The 18,834-nt window shown below is 44.3% G+C and overlaps 1 protein-coding gene across 2 annotated transcripts in view; it reads left to right on the top strand.

Moving 5' to 3' along the window:
* The window catches only part of TANC1 (tetratricopeptide repeat, ankyrin repeat and coiled-coil containing 1), a 770,747-nt gene that overhangs the window by 682,011 nt on the left and 69,902 nt on the right, over nt 1–18,834 (top strand). For both annotated transcript variants that reach the window (XM_078681701.1, XM_078681700.1), the window contains exon 19: nt 15,413–15,546. In XM_078681701.1, coding sequence (XP_078537827.1) covers nt 15,413–15,546 — 134 coding nt within the window. The remainder of the gene's footprint in view (nt 1–15,412; nt 15,547–18,834) is intronic.

Raw genomic sequence — 18,834 nt, 5'->3', positions numbered from 1 at the left:
AGTGGCAGTGCAGAGTGCAGAGGCGTAGTGCAGAGGCGTAGTGCAGAGGCGTAGTGCAGAGGCGTAGTGCAGAGGCGTAGTGCAGAGGCGTAGTGCAGAGTGGTAGTGCGTAGTGCAGAGTGGTAGTGCGTAGTGCAGAGGCATAGTGCAGAGGCGTAGTGCAGAGGCGTAGTGCAGAGTGGTAGTGCGTAGTGCAGAGGCGTAGTGCAGAGTGCAGAGGCGTAGTGCAGAGGCGTAGTGCAGAGTGGTAGTGCGTAGTGCAGAGGCGTAGTGCGTAGTGGTAGTGCGTAGTGCAGAGTGGTAGTGCGTAGTGCAGAGGCGGAGTGCAGAGTGGTAGTGTGTAGTGCAGAGTGGTAGTGCGTAGTGCAGAGTGGTAGTGCATAGTGCAGAGGCGTAGTGCAGAGTGCAGAGGCGTAGTGCAGAGGCGTAGTGCAGAGTGGTAGTGCGTAGTGCAGAGTTGTAGTGCGTAGTGCAGAGGCGTAGTGCAGAGTGGTAGTGCAGAGGCGTAGTGCGGAGTGCAGAGTGGTAGTGCAGAGTGGTAGTGCGTAGTGCAGAGGCGTAGTGCGGAGTGCAGAGTGGTAGTGCGTAGTGCAGAGTGGCAGTGCAGAGTGGTAGTGCGTAGTGCAGAGTGGCAGTGCAGAGTGGTAGTGCGTAGTGCAGAGTGGCAGTGCAGAGTGGTAGTGCGTAGTGCAGAGTGGTAGTGCATAGTGCAGAGGCGTAGTGCAGAGTGCAGAGGCGTAGTGCAGAGGCGTAGTGCAGAGTGGTAGTGCGTAGTGCAGAGTTGTAGTGCGTAGTGCAGAGGCGTAGTGCAGAGTGGTAGTGCAGAGGCGTAGTGCGGAGTGCAGAGTGGTAGTGCAGAGTGGTAGTGCGTAGTGCAGAGGCGTAGTGCGGAGTGCAGAGTGGTAGTGCGTAGTGCAGAGTGGCAGTGCAGAGTGGTAGTGCGTAGTGCAGAGTGGCAGTGCAGAGTGGTAGTGCGTAGTGCAGAGTGGCAGTGCAGAGTGGTAGTGCTTAGTGCAGAGTGGTAGTGCAGAGTGGTAGTGCGTAGTGCAGAGTGGCAGTGCAGAGTGGCAGTGCGTAGTGCAGAGTGGTAGTGCAGAGTGGCAGTGCGTAGTGCAGAGTGGCAGTGCAGAGTGGCAGTGCGTAGTGCAGAGTGGCAGTGCAGAGTGGCAGTGCGTAGTGCAGAGTGGCAGTGCAGAGTGGCAGTGCAGAGTGGTAGTGCAGAGTGGCAGTGCAGAGTGGCAGTGCGTAGTGCAGAGTGGCAGTGCAGAGTGGCAGTGCGTAGTGCAGAGTGGCAGTGCGTAGTGCAGAGTGGCAGTGCGTAGTGCAGAGTGGCAGTGCAGAGTGGCAGTGCAGCAGTGCAGAGTGGCAGTGCGTAGTGCAGAGTGGCAGTGCAGAGTGGCAGTGCGTAGTGCAGAGTGGCAGTGCAGAGTGGCAGTGCAGAGTGGCAGTGCAGAGGGCAGAGTGGCAGTGCAGAGTGGCAGGGTGGCAGTGCAGAGTGGCAGGGCAGAGTGGCAGTGCAGAGGGCAGAGTGGCAGTGCAGAGTGGCAGTGCAGAGGGCAGAGTGGTAGTGCAGAGGGCAGAGTGGCAGTGCAGAGTGGCAGTGCAGAGTGGCAGTGCAGAGTGGCAGTGCAGAGGGCAGAGTGGCAGTGCAGAGGGCAGAGTGGTAGTGCAGAGTGGCAGTGCAGAGTGGTAGTGCAGAGGGCAGAGTGGCAGTGCAGAGGGCAAAGTGGCAGTGCAGAGTGGTAGTGCAGAGGGCAGAGTGGTAGTGCAGAGTGGCAGTGCAGAGTGGTAGTGCAGAGGGCAGAGTGGTAGTGCAGAGTGGCAGTGCAGAGTGGCAGTGCAGAGGGCAGAGTGGCAGTGCAGAGTGGCAGTGCAGAGTGGCAGTGCAGAGTGGCAGTGCAGTGCAGAGTGGCAGTGCAGAGTGCAGAGTGGCAGTGCAGAGTGCAGAGTGGTAGTGCAGAGTGGTAGTGCAGAGTGGTAGTGCAGAGTGCCTAAAACACATTGCCATTTACAATGCCATTATCTCTAACTTAAAACAAACCCGAGCCCTAATGCATTCCTAATGCTTGTTTTCATAGCTTGCAGGTAGAATTGCCCAACTCTTTAGTCAAGTTTCATTTTACCCTCATTCTAAATTAAAGGGATGGAAGAAAACTATCTTACTTTCCCACTTCGAGGTTCCAGAGAGAAGTGCTGGTTCTTGAATTGCTAAATGAGCGTCTGAAGGAACATATAGCTGTGCCATGCGAAGTTTTGTGTGAACACAATCTGCGGGATAGTCGTAAACGTGACACTAAATGATGGTTGACGATACCCGCAAAGGGGAAAAAAACTGAAGAAAATTCCAGACCCAACCACTAGATGGCAGACTAATGCACAGCATGTGAATCCAGAAAATGTTTCAAACTGCAAAACTACTCCTGGAGGTAAGTAACCATTTCGGTTTGGGGTTTCACGTAGTATGGCATTAGGAAAGGCTCATACAGCTTCTCAGATTTGATTTAAATGCACCTTCGGGTTCTTCAGAAAATATTTTTGGGGCAAAGCCTCCAGCAACATTACATAGCAACACTTAATATTAATTGTCGGGCTGGATTACGTTTTATTCTTTTATGTAGTATTTGCCAAATAATGGCACCCATATAATTTACATTGTAAAAATCCCCTCCATAAACTTTCATTCCAAACTTCGCCACACTGCTTGTGGCAGCTTCTGACCCAAATTCTACAATTGCCTTTGTTGCACAGTTTATGCTTCTTTTACTGACCAGCGTATGGTTTTGGGCTTAACTGTTTGAAGCAAAAAAAAATATGGATTACCTCCTCAAAGGCAGCAAGAAATTCTAGAAAAACCTATTTTGTTACTATTGAATAGTGCTGCCAGATTCTGAGAGGTACAAGTTTCTTGTGTCTCACCTAAAATCTTATAGAAACAAGGCTGCATATAGGGAACGTGGTAATCTTTAGAAGCTTTTGTGAAAGTACTTATGGTGGGTTCTCTGGGGAGCGTGTTATCTACCAGCAAGAGAGGGTATACCCGCCGGTGATATGTATTTTTTCTCCCTGTGCTGGAGGGCAAGCCCCTGAGGTAATATTCTGCTCCTTGCCTATTGGGTCATGTCCTGACTATCTCCACTCCATCTGTTGGAGTTGGCAGAGACTGACACCTAATTCAACCTCTTGATGTCGTTAGAGGGAGCTCTCAATCGGATTGTGAGTTTTCCAGTCCCCCTATCAGAATGGTAGAGTCCTAAACTCTAGATATTTTTTGGAGGGGGGTTGGGGGAGTTTATATAGCGCAAACTTGACTTGAAGGTATCAGAGCGGTTTACATATGATCCAGTTGTGTTACAGACGTCTACATTCATTTTGTAGGCACAGGGAGATTAAGTGATTTGCCCAGAATCACAGGATGCTGAGCGTCATCACAGAGATTTGAACACGATTCCCCAGATTTGAGTTCGACAGCCCTAGCCGTTAGGCCACATCCTCTCCCCTATCCTATAGGTCTTATCCCGGAGACTTTCAAATGGCAGAGAGAGTGGTGGTAGCAGTCATCTGCTCCTGCCCTCAAGCACCCACACAAAGAGCTTCTCCAGGAGGTGCCCTTTCTGGGAAGACGGCAGGGGTTATGGGCAGTTGTATAGGACGTAATCCTACTTTCCCACTTCAAGGTTCACAAAAATAAGTGATGGTTCTTGAACTGTGTCTGGGAGGAAATCAAGCCGGGCCATTCAGATTTCTGTTTGAACACAATCTGCGAGATATACTTAAACATTTCTTATTTGAATTGTTAAAAAAGCACAAAGGATGTGCACAAGCCAAGAAAAAGATTAAGATCACTCTCATTTCATGCCAAATTGGATAAATAATTTCCAGCAGTTTCTCTCTTTCACTTCAGAAGGCAGTAAACTCATACCAGTGAGCACGCGTACTGCATGTAAAACAGTGGATTCTTAGCTCATGTTGAATTTGGATGACGTGATACCGATAAAATATTTTCATAATTTGCATAAATTACCTCATTCTGATAACTATGTTTAGGCTACGTCAGGGGTACCGTTCAACAGTAGTTTCTCAGTCCAATTTCCTTGGTACCGGCTAACGAGTCGCTAAGAATATAACAACCCTGCAGGAGCAAACTTTGGTTGTGATCTGGGGTTCGTGACATAATATTTTATGGTCATGGCAATCGTAATCAATTTTCGTTGTGGTGAAAATTCAGGCTGAATGTAACCCAGCGCCTTGAGGTCTAGTCGGTATGCTCAGCAGTATACATTCGGAAAATAAATACATATATTTAAAAAGCACTCATTGAAAGAGAATTGTGCAGCTCTTTTTGACTGATGTTGTGTTACAATCACACCCATCTCCAAAACTGTTTACTTTTATTTTGTATTACATAGCAAGTCCCTTTGATGTGGACGGTATCTTTAAAAGCAGTTTGCAAATGTGTTTTTTATATTCCAGTGTTTGAGTATCATGAGTTTAGGTAAGCATATAAGCTCTAGTCTGTAAACTTTACATTCTGTTTTGTTAGCATACATATTTTGTAAACGAGGTTCCAAATTAATCTTTACATTTTATCCACTGAAAATTATATTGTTTTCTTATTAAGTTAAGCCTGAGTATAATTGCTGATGGAAAGTTCAGCTGAGCGCGAGTAACTTTGATGTTTTCAATTGAAGTCACTTCCATCATATATGTTCTATAGCCTCAAACAAATGTGGCTTCTGAGCTGAAAATAGCCTTGATTCAAAGCCGTACTTAAATAGGGAACAGCTGTTAGGCTATCCACATTTTTCCTAAATTAGACCCTACATGTTATTTCGCTCAGCAGAATCGACTTCTATCATAGAACGTTTACATCTGATCCAACTGGTAACATGCCAGAAAAAAATGGTTCCACATTAGGACAGCTCAGCTGGTTACCACTGCACAAGCAAATAAAGTATAGAAGTCCTTGACAATTATCCAGAAGGCAATTTAAATGCAGTTCCTTGTTTCCTGGGCCCGTAATTTTAGTAGCCTACTTTCTTTCTCTCTCAGATCTTCAAATCACAGAGCCTTCTCAGTGCCAGCAGACATGCCAGTGGACTCGCTTTCTCTTACTTGTGCTCACAACCTACTTTCACTCTCTTCACAAAACTAATAATGACCATGTTGTATCCAAACTAAGGTAGCATGGTGAGCAATGAGGAACAGTGTCACAAGTGATTTGCATATGGCTGGGGCCAAACTAAGGCGAGATGGTGAGCAAAAAAAATGGATTGGAGTGCTACCCGAACGATTGCCAGTGGTTCGACTTATTACAGGTAGCCTCCCATCACCTTTTGTATGTTTCATGTACAGCCTTAAGTGGCTTGGGTATTCCCAGGCGTGGGTCCCATTCTCACCGTGTGTAGAAAGCTGGCTCTGTATATGCTATACCAAAGTGAGGTATAGTGTGCACAGTGGAACCCCAAAGGTAGGCAGAGGTAAAGTTAGGTAGCACTTCACTCTCAATTTGTGGTAGTGTGGTCGAGCAGTAAGGCAGTATCAGAGGACAGTGTTAAGCATGTGTTGTACACACTCAGTAAGCAAATGAATCCACACACTCAAAGACTGAACTTCAGACCAATTGTTTTTGTATAAAAATATTATTTTAGTTATTTTATTTCCTAGTATCAAGCAAGCCTGGCACAGGTAAGTGATAAGTACTTTGCAGTAAATATACAGTTGTAATAGAGTTTGGATTTGTAATAGTATATGCATTTGTTTTGACTTACAGTATTGCTTCAGAGAAATGCAATACTCTGTGAATACATTACATAGACTTGAATGGGCTTTTCAGTAGAATTACAGGTAAGTTACTTTTGAGATTACTTTTCTTACTCAGAGTAGTATACCTGGATTCTACTCTGGGACATTTCCTGTAAACATGTAAGTAAAATCGTTCTTGTTAGTGCAATTGTAAAGAATTTCTTTAGGTTTTCAAACTCCATACCTAGAAACTTTTTCAAGAAAAACAATGTTATCCTATGGATGAAAATAGAGTAATTGTTTTAAAGGTAAGTACTTGGTAGTGGGAGTTGAGGTTCTGGGGGTAGACTCAGAGGTCCCCCAGGGTCAAGGATGCACTCTTGTTACACCCTCAGCGGCACTAGGGCGGCCGGGTGCAGAGTGCTGAGGTCCAATGTTGTCCAATGGGGGATAGGGGGCCTCCGGTTGGCGGCTGCTGACTAGCAGGCCACTTGGTTGTGGGAACAAAGCTCCTGGACTTTAGCTCAGGGCAAATGGGGAAACAAAGTAGCACCAGAGGTGCACCCTCAGTGGCACTAGGGCGGCCGGGTGCAGGGTGCGGTTTCGAAGTCGGGCACCCTGTTGTTTTCAATGTGGAACCTCCGGTTTGCAAAGCACTGAAGGCTTGGGGACGAAGGTCTTATGGGTGCGACCACCACTTCGAGAGGTAAGTTGGGAAGTTAGGGGTTGGTTAGGCATCGTTGGTTTAGGCACCCAAGGCCTTAGGGCGCCTGGTGCAGGGGTGCCTTTTGGGGTTGGATCTCCTTACCAGCTCCTGGTCGCGGTTGGGGTGACCTTCTGGAATCAGGCTGCAGGCGTCTGTTGGAGGCTTAAGGCAGGTCACAGGTCGACGGACCTCGGGTCAGCATCGCCGGGGTGACCTCCTCGTGGTGTTTGCCTACTCGAACCCGGGCCGTGGAGGGCAGGTGCAGAGTGGTGTGGATTCGCAGTTTCCGGCCAGCGCCAGAGGTTACAGATTACCAACTCCGGTGTTCATGGGAGACAAAGTCTCTGTGGTTGAAGGCAGGTAGGTCCTCCGGGGTTTTCGAGAACACACCGGGATTTCGCAGGAGCAGGTTCGAGGTGGAGACAGGCCGGTAGGGCTGGGGCGAAGTCAGTGGGCGTTTTCCTCTTCTTAGCTGCTGCACAGCTGTTCGGTCTTTCTTTTTCTTGTAGTTTCTTCTCATCTGAGGAAGCAAGGTTCAGGGGTGCCACTAAATACTAGATTTAAGGGCGTTACAGGTAGGTAAAAAAGGTAGGGACCAATGCGTCCCTTCCCTGGGGTGGGTGCACCCCCTATTATGCCACCCTCCACTGGGAGGGGGGCATGAGCCTGTCCCTGGTTTGCTGAGTCCCCCGTCTGCAAGATGGTGGGGACTACCTCGCCTCCCCCATCTGAGGGGTGGAGTTGGCAGAGGTGGGCACACCTCTCTTCCTCACTTTTTTTCCGAGCGGTTTTCCCGCCTGAAGTGAGGGTCTGAACCAGTGGAGACCAGTTGCTGAGAGCAGCAAATGGCCTAGGGAAGTTCACAAAGACGGCAAGCCTTTGAAGCTTCCCCTTCGTTAACCCTGCCCATCCTGGGGGAGGAGGCTTGGCACCTCGTCCAAGGATGTGCATTGTTTCAGGCCTCAGAGAGCAGCAGGCTCTCGACCCAGGGGCCCAGAAACATGACTGGTCATGGCAGCGGAAAGCAGCCACTCAGCCTGGACACTAGTGGTAGTTTAGTTTTCAGGGGGCATCTTTAAGAAGCCCTCTGGCAATTGTTCATTAAATCCCACACTGGCATCAGTGTGGGTTTAATGTGCTGAGAAATTTGATACCAAATTTATCAGTTTTCAGTGTAGCCATTATGGAGCTGTGGAGTTCGTAATCACAAACTCACAGCACATTAAACTCTTAATGGCAGCACTGCAGTTACAATGTCTAAGAATGGACTTAGACACTGTAGGGGCACAGAGCTCATGCACCTGTACCTTCAAAACCGGTATAGTGCACCCAGCTAGAGGGGTGACTGAACCATGCCAGGGCAGTGGGATGGAGGCATGGCACACAGATGTGTGCCATGTCGACTCTTCACTTTGTTCTGCACCAAAACACGCAGCCTGCAAGGCAGTGTGCAAGTGTAATGGTACAGGACCTCTAAGGGTGGCACGATAAGTGCTGCAGCCCTTAGAGGCCTTCTCTGGTCACAGTGCCCTGGGTACCTGTGGTACTATTTACCAGGGACTGACCTGTGGCCAGAGATGGCAATTGGGTTTAGGCTTCAATTCAGTTTTAGGGAAAGAACATAGGCCCTGGGTACCTGATTAGCAGGGGCCCAGGGCACACTCAGTCTAAGCACATTAGCAATTCAGCAAAAAGTGGGGACAACTATGCAGAAAGAGGGCACTTTCTCACACTGTGTTACTGGAACCAAGCTGTACCCGGTTAATGAGCCCATAACTGGGGCAAAACCGGTCCTGTGTTCTTTAATTCCGGTTCAAGAAGGCTCGGCCTTGGCATTTCGAGCTGGACTGTTCCCATGCTTCACACAATCTAGACTGATTTGCATATGGCTGGGTCCACACTGAGATGGTAGGTCAGTGATAAAACAATGGGTTGGAGTGCTGCCAGAGCAATTGCAGGTGCTTAGACTTATTGCAAGCACGTTTTTATCCACCACAGTCATTCTTCCTCCCATTTAATTGTAGTTTCCCAGCTTTGGTTCTAGCAACGCAATGAAAGTGTGCTTAACAAAAGAACCTTAAATTAACATTGATGTTTGATCAATACTATGTTTTCACCTAATTAAGAGGTGTATGAAGTGTGGGCACTGTGAAAGCACTATAGATTTCAGCGGAGTTGCATTGTAAACATGAGTTTTAACATATTTTGAAAGTAGTCAAGGCTAGGTCTTTAGAAAGTAAGGGGTGAACAAACTTGGAAATGTGCAAGAAGCAGATGCATCTCCATCGATGACAAAAACAAGTTCTGTTGTGTTCTTCTAAGCTTTCATTCTTTCCAAATGTAGATGTGGCGTATGATGGGCTGAAATGCAAATTACTTCTCTCCATTTAAAATTAAAAGTCAGATCTGTTAGGAAATGCTAGTTTGTGGGATCTGGGAAAAAATATGAAGTGTATAAAAGTACCAGACTCGCCTAGCCTAGACTGAGTATTACACTGGTGAGAGCCATGTATGTTTCTAACATGTTACACTTGTCCATCTGGGTGGCGTGTAAGGTAACATGATGGAAACCATTTAAAACCCTTGACTATAAGAAATTGAGGCCCATGCATCACTTATTGGAACGATGATGTCAATCTGGAGAGATACATCAGAGGAACCAAATTCATCTGACACTACAATACCGGCACATAATGGGAACGAGCAGGCACCTTGTTAAATGGTTCGCAGAGTTATTACGGACACACTCGGCAACCCCACTCACCACATTGCGAGAGCGCTGGGATGCTGGCCTACAGAGAGAAAGTACTGACCGGGAATGGACAACCATACTGGCGGGCCCCACTCACATACCGAGGAATGCTCAGTTCAAGATCATACAATGTTACATAACACAGCGTGCATATCTGACATTGGCTCAATAAATATCATATTCAAACGGGCTGACGCACACTGCCCACGCTGCGAAATTATAGGAGGAGATCTAGTACACATGCTGTGGGCATGCACTAACCTGCTTAATTATTGGGAGGACGTCACAACACTCTTGGCATGCTGAACGGAGCGAGACATGAACTGGAACTGGGAGGTGTGTGTATTGGGTCTGTACCGCCGGCGCAAGAAACATAAAGTGACAACACGATTCGTGGACTTAGGGCTTATAGTGGCAAAACGCCTCATCACTAAATGTTGGAAGTCTCTTGACCTCCCCCCCATCATCGCAGGCATGGTATCACTCCATGATATGCGAGGCGGTGGCCCTACACCGGGAGGATACCATGGGTATACGCAGGGTGCCGATAGCTGCGGCCTGGGACACAATTCTCTCTGACCTACAGGGTTCATGGCATGAACACCTGGAAACGCAAGATCTATCCCAAGGGTCGACTATCACGGGTGACAACACTTAAAGACCCTCAACACTAGCCTAGATGCCACCCCCTTCTATCACAAGCCCATCCCTCCCTCCCTATTCCCCCACCCCCTCCTGAGTGACAACATAGGAAGGTGAGAGAAGTCGGAACACGTAGCATGAGCCCCTGACAGACTCTTCACATGACAACAGGTAATAACTTCGAGGCACTGCTGCGCGGTGGCCGGTACTGGGAGAGATGGCGAGATATGTGACCGATATTGTGATGCTTACACCACCCCATTTGTAAGAAAGTGGCTCTGTATATACTGGGCCAAAGTAAGGTACAGTGTGCACAGAGTCCACAGTCCCCAGAGGTTTGGCAGAGGCTAAAGTTAGATATAACCTTACTCTCTAAAGTGGTAGCTTGGTCGAGCAGTAAGGCAGTATCAGAGGACAGTGTAAAGCATTTGTTCTACACAGTCAGCAAATGGTCTCACACACTCAAGAACTGAACTCTAGGCCAATTGTTTTGTATCAAAATATATAGTTGTTTTATTTTAGAACCAACCAGGTATCACAATATACTTTCTCAGTTGTTGCAATAGGCAACACAATTTCAAACACAATGCAACATTGAGCTCAATAAGAATTTCTAGATAAATGCAATTAGTTACTTTATAGATTACTTTTCTAACCACAGAACTGGATCCTAGATTCAGTCCTGAGACATCTCCTGTAAGCAGTTAAGTAAAAGCGTTTTAGTTACAGTAGGGATTTTTAAGGAATATTATTGTATTTTAAAAGTTGACACAAACTTTTTCACATTGAATCACCAATGTTATCCTATGGGAGGAAATTCACTTAACAGGTAAGTAATGTTATAGTTACTTTTTCTTACTCGGTGTTGGATGCAGCACTGGTGTATCTCCTGTAAACAATTGAAAGAATGCATTTAAGTCCTATAGGCGATTTTTAAGGAATATTTGTAGTTTTTGAAAATCAACACTTAGAAACTTTTCTGGTGAAAACCAGACAATGTCTTCCAATGGAAGGAAATTCAAGTTACTTGTAAGTAAAGTTACAATTACTTTCCAGGGTCAGTGCTGGGCTAAAAGCTGCAGCACTGAGTTCTCTCCTGGTAACAGGTGAATAAATCGGAATTGGTTGTTCAGCTGATTTTAGATGAATAGTTAAAAGTTTCAAAACTCCACACTTCGAAGAATTTCCAAGTGAAACAAGTCAATGTTACCCTATGGAAGAAAAGTGAGTTATCGGCTTTTGGGTAAGTATTCGACTGGCAGAGTTAAGGTTCTGGACAAAGATTCATGAGTCTCCCAGGCTCAGGTAGGTACAGTCTGTATACCCTCAGTGGCACAGGGGCAGCCGGGTGCAGAGGTAGTTAGGACCAATGTTATCATATGAGAAGTAGGGGGCCTTCGGTTGGTGGCTGCTGGCAAGCAGGCCACACGGCTGTGGGAGCTGAGCCCCTGGTCACTTGCTCAGGGCAAATGGGGAAGTAGATTAGGACAAAGGTTGCACTGCCAGGGGCACTCAGGCGGCTGGGTGCAGGGTGCTTTTGAGCCGTTGGGCGCTCAATGTTATTCAATAGAAGACTTGGAAGATGAACAAAGGCTGCAGGCTTGGTGACGGAGATTCTTCTGGAGTGACCAACTCTTCGAGAGGTAAGTTGGGATCTTGGAGGATTGGTAGGCACCCAGGAGTTGGGCATAGGAGGCCGTGGGGCGCCGGGTGCAGGGGTGTCTTTTGACATTGGGAAATCTTACCCTTCAGCTGGTCACGGTTGGAGGGGTCCCTGGTTGTGAGGCTGCAGGCGTCGTCTGGGTCGTCGAGGGGGGTACTTGAGCACTGGATTTCAGGTCACAATCGCCGGGGGGACTTCCTCAGGGTCTTTGTCCACTCGGGCACAGGCCAGGCTCAGCGGGTGCAGAGTGGGCTTACTTAACAAATGTAATAGCGACATTGTTGTTGAATCTTTGAAGGATGCACATGGATTTCAGTATCCAAGGTGAGTTGCTGGAAAAAATCTCTAATAGAAGGAGAGGAATGATAATGTAAAAAAAAGTATGTTTAATAGGTAGTGTGTTTCTGCGTTCTGTACTATCTCTAATCGCTTTAGGTATAGCTGGTTAATTCACAAATAAAGACCATTACAATAGTCAAATTGGGAGCAGATTAAGGCCAAGACTACGATTTTTCTCGAGACCAGATGAATGGAAGAGAAATTTCCATTATGATTTTAAGAAGACGCAGTAACTCGTCTCACTTGGTTCCCAAATTTTTACAGATCGCCAGAAACTACTCGCAGGTTTCTGGCTGATTTGATAGGAGTTTATAAGGTGCCAAACTCTGTTGGCCCCCAAGAGTTAGTCCAAATAGGGGCTTGATTAACAAAGAGAACGATCTCCATTTTTGAAGTGTTTAACTTGAGATAGTTATTTTTCATCCAGGTACCAACATCATGCATGCAAGAAAGTGACAGTTTTTCAGCTCATTTTTTATATACGGTTTCTATTCCCCTTCCAACAATCTACTTTGAGAACTTTCTGCAAGTAGTTTATTTGGAGCATCGTCTATCTAAATCTTTCATAACTGCATTATGTGAGCCATCTTTATTGTATAGTAACTCAAATTTATAAAGCCCAAATACTCTCAAAACAAAAATGTTTGACTGTCAATGAGCAATGCAAAGTCAAAAAGGGTCTTTGTGCGCATGTGCAGGAGAATATTTGACTTTCGTATGTTCTTATGGAACTGTATTTGCTTAAAATGCCAGCGATGTACAAGACCGATCCAAAGTTCCTGTATAAACAGAAGAATAGCAATAAAAGTTAGATGGATGTTATTAATTGACTTGACAAATGCATCCCCGGCGTGATTGTTTGGAGGGGTTCTGCTTCTGCAAATGTACATTTAAATAACTTTTAGTATGCCTCTCATTTTGCTTTTTCCAAGTGCTTTAAACAGCAGGTGTTACTAGTACCCAATTTAATGTATAATTTACAAACCAGCGGAGAACAAAAGAGTCAGTTGGTCTTGACTTACTTCCAGCTGTGTTTGTAAACAGCTTTAGTTAATTTTTGAGCATTTTGTTTGTCCATCTTGCATTTGTTCTCACAGTTTTGTTGAAAGCTTGAGAAACATGCTATAGAACAAATTTAGGGGTTTAATTCAAAACAGGGCAGGAAAACTCTGTCCCAGTGTGGAACATTAGAGCTTCATTTTAAGTTTCTCAGGCCAGCCGCCATAGGGCTGTGAATGTAGATGCAGGACCACCATAGCATTATAGCGGCCGCCAGATGTAAAGAAGTCTGTGCCCGATTGTCAGTCTTGAAAGCGGGAATGCCATGGGGCACAAATCGCCCCATGTCAGTCACACCTTCTTGGCAGGAGCTGATTTGGGAGACAAAAAGTCAGTGACAGGAAGTCCACCTTGAGGGCATGATAGACCTTTCAATGTGCCATTAAAATGTTTTCCAGAGACAGAAAAATGGGGATCTTTTTTCAGAAATAACATAACTAAAGTCAACAAAGCTCAGGTAGTGTTCTGCGGATGCCTGTAAAACATGTGTTGATTTTGTCTGAGATTTCCATGGTAGACTTGGCAATCCTGGACAGAACAGAAACTAGCATATTGGTATTGGTGGGCCACCCTCAGTAGTGCAGCCACTCTGAAGCCTTTCTCATAAGTGTGAGGTGTGGAACAAATATTTCCCTACTACATAGTCTGCAGTGTCACATTATTCAGGAAACTCAGTTGCCCTTAAGCTCTAAAAAAAGGTGGGCAAACTAAGAGTAGAGCAGATGTGACATAGGCAACGTTTTAGCAGTGGTCCCTTTTCTGCCCTTCTCTAAATTACTTTACAAGCAAAGAATTTACCCAGAACTATTAGGCATATTAATTCTTTGGCTAATATTAATGTGCAGCATGTATAGAGATCTTGTGTTAAAAGGGGGTAGAAAGAGGTTTCAAAATCCAAGCAGACCTCATTGAACATAAATGTGTTCCTGATGTATTACTGTCAGATATTAGTAATGATGCCAAATTTGGCAAAGAGAAAAGTATATATTTCCTTTGCATTGATTTGTCCCCTCCGTACACAGGATGGAAAGGAGAATTGTCTGCTACGCATGTTGTAAAAGTATTCTTCCCTGCTCCAGCTTCTCATATCAATATGCTGGTGACGCTGATCTTTCCATGAAAGACACTTCACGCAAAGTCTTTTAATCACTCACTCAGACTGTAAAAAATATCCAATCCTAGATGTCCCATCACCACCTTAAGCTGAACACCCTGAAGACTGAATTCTTACTAATCTCGCCCCACCCCCATCAGTCCTACACCGTCAATCATGGCTAAAATCCACCAACATGCCCAGTTGCTAGTACACCACTAGATCCCTTGGCATCTGATTTTACAAGAACCTGAACCTTCAAGCCAACATAAATTATCTAGCTAAAGGTGAGCAACCTGAAATAAAGTACTTAGGAGTGAAACATCTACTCACTTCTGAAGATTTCACACTTAGTTCAAGGCTACGAGGCCTCCGGGTAGAAGTGCGCTTTACAAAACCCCATTTAATTTCTTTTCATTTCATTGGTTCTTTCAAAACTAGGCTATGCCAATGCCCTACGAACGAGGCTCTCCAAACTGGTCCTGGAGTCTTTGAAAGCAGCTCTCCACTCTGCACTAAGATTACCTTTGGGCTCGAGGAAGTATGATCACATTACGCCAATCTTGGATCCCACTATTGACTCTTTGTCGAAGCAAGAAATAGTCTGAAACTGGGAAATATTATCCACCAAGCCCTGCACGTGAAGTTACAGACCTATCTCTCTGAGACGCTGGTCAGCTCTAAAGGTCAGCAACTGCTTATCAGTACTTATACCCTATTACCGGAACTCCCCTTCTGCCAGAGAAAAATAACTTTCAAACAATCCTTCTCAGGATGTTAATCCAGGCCATTAACCCATGTATCTGAACAACACCCTCTCTTGAGGTCTCCAGGGCAGAGATTAAAAATCTGCTCTTGAACAATTCCTCCAAGAAGGCCCAATTAGCTTCAAACTGCAGCCAGTTACTCATAGTTCCACAGATGTGTGTGACTGGCCCTCCCTCCTCATATAGAAAGGTTACTAATACAGACGGGATTGCTACTGGTCTCAATGCTTTCACCGTTCTATTGATGAATCTGCCTCAGTGAATATAATCTGTCCCTCCCCCTTTGTCCTCTCTTCAATCTTTACTCCACCTCCTCTCGTGCATTGAAGGTCCTAGGGTGGAATTATATTCTCCACTTGTTATATATTTCACTGTAGATAGCCTTGTATTTTGAATGTCTTTCCAGTGATCCTCCTTTGTATATAATACATTTTATTCTCTGTTGTCCTGTGTATTTTGTTACCTTGGTCAGTGCTTACACCACTTGGAGCCTCTTCTGCTCTATATAAAACCCACTGTAAATAAATTAAACTACTTTGTTTATATAACTTGACGTTTTGTTATGATGCTATGAGGAGAATAATTTGTTGCCTAATCACGTTAACATTTTGTCTGAAAATTAAAATGTTCTATCTTTGGTTTGCTTTAGCTCTTACCGCTTCAGCTGGAAGAGGCAAGCTGGAAGTGTGCGAGTTACTTCTCGAACATGGAGCTGTTGTGTCGCGAACAAATAAACGAGGAATTACTCCACTTTTCTGTGCAGTGAGACAAGGACACTGGCAGGTAATGAAAACATGAGAAATCATAATCTGTATGAAAAGAAGCATCATTTTCCATACTGTCTTTGTATTTCTTTACTCTTAAATAATAGTTAAAAAGTTTACACCTTCTAAAACTGAGATGCAACTGCTACTGCTCCTTCTGGCAGTGCTGACACCACTATAGTGATAAGTTACGGATGTTAGCCCTTCAGTGATTCCATGCATTTTTGTTCCTGCACATGTGTGCAGGATTGCAACCTCTGCTATGATTTTGGGAAATTTCTGATGTTCATGTTTCAGTCTCTGTCTGAGCTCTGGTTTAGATGATTGTTTTGATTTGGTGTGAAAAGAATGACTCTCATCCACCATCCCTGCTAGAGGTTCTTAACTCACCAGGAGTGAAGTGAGCTCACTTCTCACCCGCTAGGGATTTGAACGTTAATGCCTCCAGGAGAGTCACACAAACTGTTGCCACTCTGGCTTAGTGGAGAATGTCATGTGGATTGTGATTCTAACTGGAGTGAAAATCCAAAGAAACGATGTAAGAAAACAAGCTCATGGTTATGCTTGTAATTCACTGTATGGTAACTGGAATCACATGGAAGAGCAGATAGTTCTCTTTTGAACCCAGAGACACCCAGACAAAAGAGTGGATATACCTCATCCCTCACCAGCTTACCCAAGTGATTAAACTTTACCAGATTAACCAAGTGATTAAATATCACAATATTTTATTTTGTATCGTAAACATAATAGACAAAATAGAAAGATTGTGAGAGCGATTGGTAAGGTCAAACCAGTTATATTCTCAATTCTCTTCACAATGAGAAATGACGTCTTTGAGAGCTTCTGCAGGGACATATGAACTCCCAAAAGACTGGACATTCGGGTCCTGGAGCAGGTATTCTTGTATCTCAAACGTCAGGTAAAATCATCAAACAACCTCTGCCATTGGTCGTATGGACCAAGGAGAGTGGTTAAGGAGCCATCATCTACATTACTTTCCATAAACATTGATTAATTGGGACTTCACAGTAAACTACAAGGACATTTGAAGTGAATTTAAAGGGGATTCATGAACAAATGAGTTCAAACCAAATCAATAATTTATTAAGTATTCACATTTTAGTCATCATCATTACAGATTCAATTAATCTAAAAGTCGATATTTCAAAATGAGGTAAATTAACACATTGATAAGAATTACAGGCAGAATGCAGAATATTTTCTAGTACAATTTCATCGGTAGTAATGCAACGAGGGCGCACCTCATATACATTTGCAGTCAGATGAGGACATATATTTGGGGGTTTGTATTTTTCAGAAATATTAGCACTTCGAAAACTTTCAATTAGGATTGGTGCCTCTCGGCATATGTACGCACCCTACTACCTAGATGCACAATTATACAAGGTATGTCAAAGACATTCCTTGTGTGATACAACTTTTTAAACATAGAATATCCCAGCACTCTACTGTAATTGATCTAGGTCAGTTGTATATTGTATTTAAAACAGGAGATAAAAATTTATATATTCTCAGAAATTCATGTACTACCAACAAATTTTGTTCTCGTAGAAATTGGTAATTTATTTTTAAACCAAGTTTACGTTATGTCATCAAAACAAGACATAAGTCATTTCATTATTGACAAACAAGCATGGAATTTGACAAGCAATTTGAGATATCCCTGATAAATAGAGGGTGGTTGTTCAATATTAGCAACAGTTGTATGTTCTCCTCTTTAGGGTTCGCAAACGACAACAGCCGACACGTGTTTCAAGGCTTCTAGATTTCCCCAAATGTCATCAGATTTTATTATCTTAATTTGTGTTGTTCTCCGTGCGTTCGTACTGTCGCATATCGATCTTCAATATGTCAATTTAGATTTGAAAATGATAATTTCAATATTATCCATCTGTCTGGATCAAAGACAGGTAGTATAAACCATCTTTTCGTCACCGTCGGATTCGAAAAGGCACTAGGTACATTAGTTTTAAAAACACATTCCAGTCACTGTGTGAAGAGAATCAGACTCTGATAGGCCTGATTTCGTGGGTTATCGTCCGATAATGCACAAGTTGCGTTTCCTCCGTGCTCCGCTTTCAGTCCAGAAACAGACGCCTTAGCACTCAGGCAGTGGAGATTAGCAGAGGCTAGCAGCGTCTCCTCAGTACGAAGTCAGCAAGCATCTCCAAGATCTGCTTTCTCTAGTCTAAGGAACACACGCTATTCTAATTCAACAAAACTCTACTTGCAACATTTCTCTTCATTGTCACTCCCGCAAACCAAACCGTCATCACCAAACTCAGGGAGCAGGTAAACTCTCAAGTATCACACTTCTTTACAATGATTCATACATGGCTATGTTCTTGAGTTGTTACTCTGAACAGAATCTTGTGATCCAGATTGCTTTTCTCATGCTCGTGCTTCCTGGCATCTTCCTCTCCTCCCAATGAGTCCCTTGCTATCAGTTGTGTTATGCATAACAAATGCCTTTATTAATCAACCATCCGTACTTAGTAGAAATGTACTGACTATTAATATGTTGTTCGACTTTTATGATGTGTGCCTTAATACATTAAATAACATTTACTGTTTAGCTAACTGGATGAGAACTATCCTAGTATTTGTAGAATGTTATTACACTAGAAATGACAAAAGGTTTATGTAATGTGTGCATTAATGTTTCATATGTAGCATTCAAATGTAGTTCTTAGACATGCACATGATTAATCAAAGGACTTACTATGTGATTTATGTAACATGAACATAATGTACTCATCATTCATATTTGCTGGTGTTTGAATGTGCATGCTCACATTAAATGTGCACTCTTGCTAATCCTTTAAGTGGACAATTTAGGCCTATAATTCTTCATGCTGCAAAAATGCTGGTTTTCATTTTCTGCTAATATGGCATTTCTTGCAAGTATTCGCACACATTGTTAGTTAAAGAATAGATACATTACTGTACTAGTGATGGAGAAAGAGCCTGAGAACAAGACCTTGACGAAAGAACATGGGGAGCCAGAGCAATAACTGAAAGGCCTATTCAGCAATGTGTCAACCTGGCTTGTGCATGAGAAGACGATGTTGTTTCCATGTTCGATGTGTGATATTTGGAAATTGCTGCAGTCTAGAATGTGAGAAGTGGGGAAAGACAATAGACCCTTGAAGCTGTGTACAAAAGGGTGTTGTCTTAGAAGACTCTTGTATGTTATAATGTAGTGTTTACACCATTAGAGAACAGATGCTTTCCAGATCCCTTCAGAGTTTTTCCCCTGAATGCTTAGAACATTGTTCTCTGG

Source organism: Lissotriton helveticus, chromosome 3_1 (genome assembly GCF_964261635.1).
Source record: "Lissotriton helveticus chromosome 3_1, aLisHel1.1, whole genome shotgun sequence".
In the NCBI taxonomy this organism is placed as follows: Eukaryota; Metazoa; Chordata; class Amphibia; order Caudata; family Salamandridae; genus Lissotriton; species Lissotriton helveticus.
Note: the sequence above shows the minus strand (reverse complement) of the source record. Positions and strands in the feature narration are given on the sequence as shown.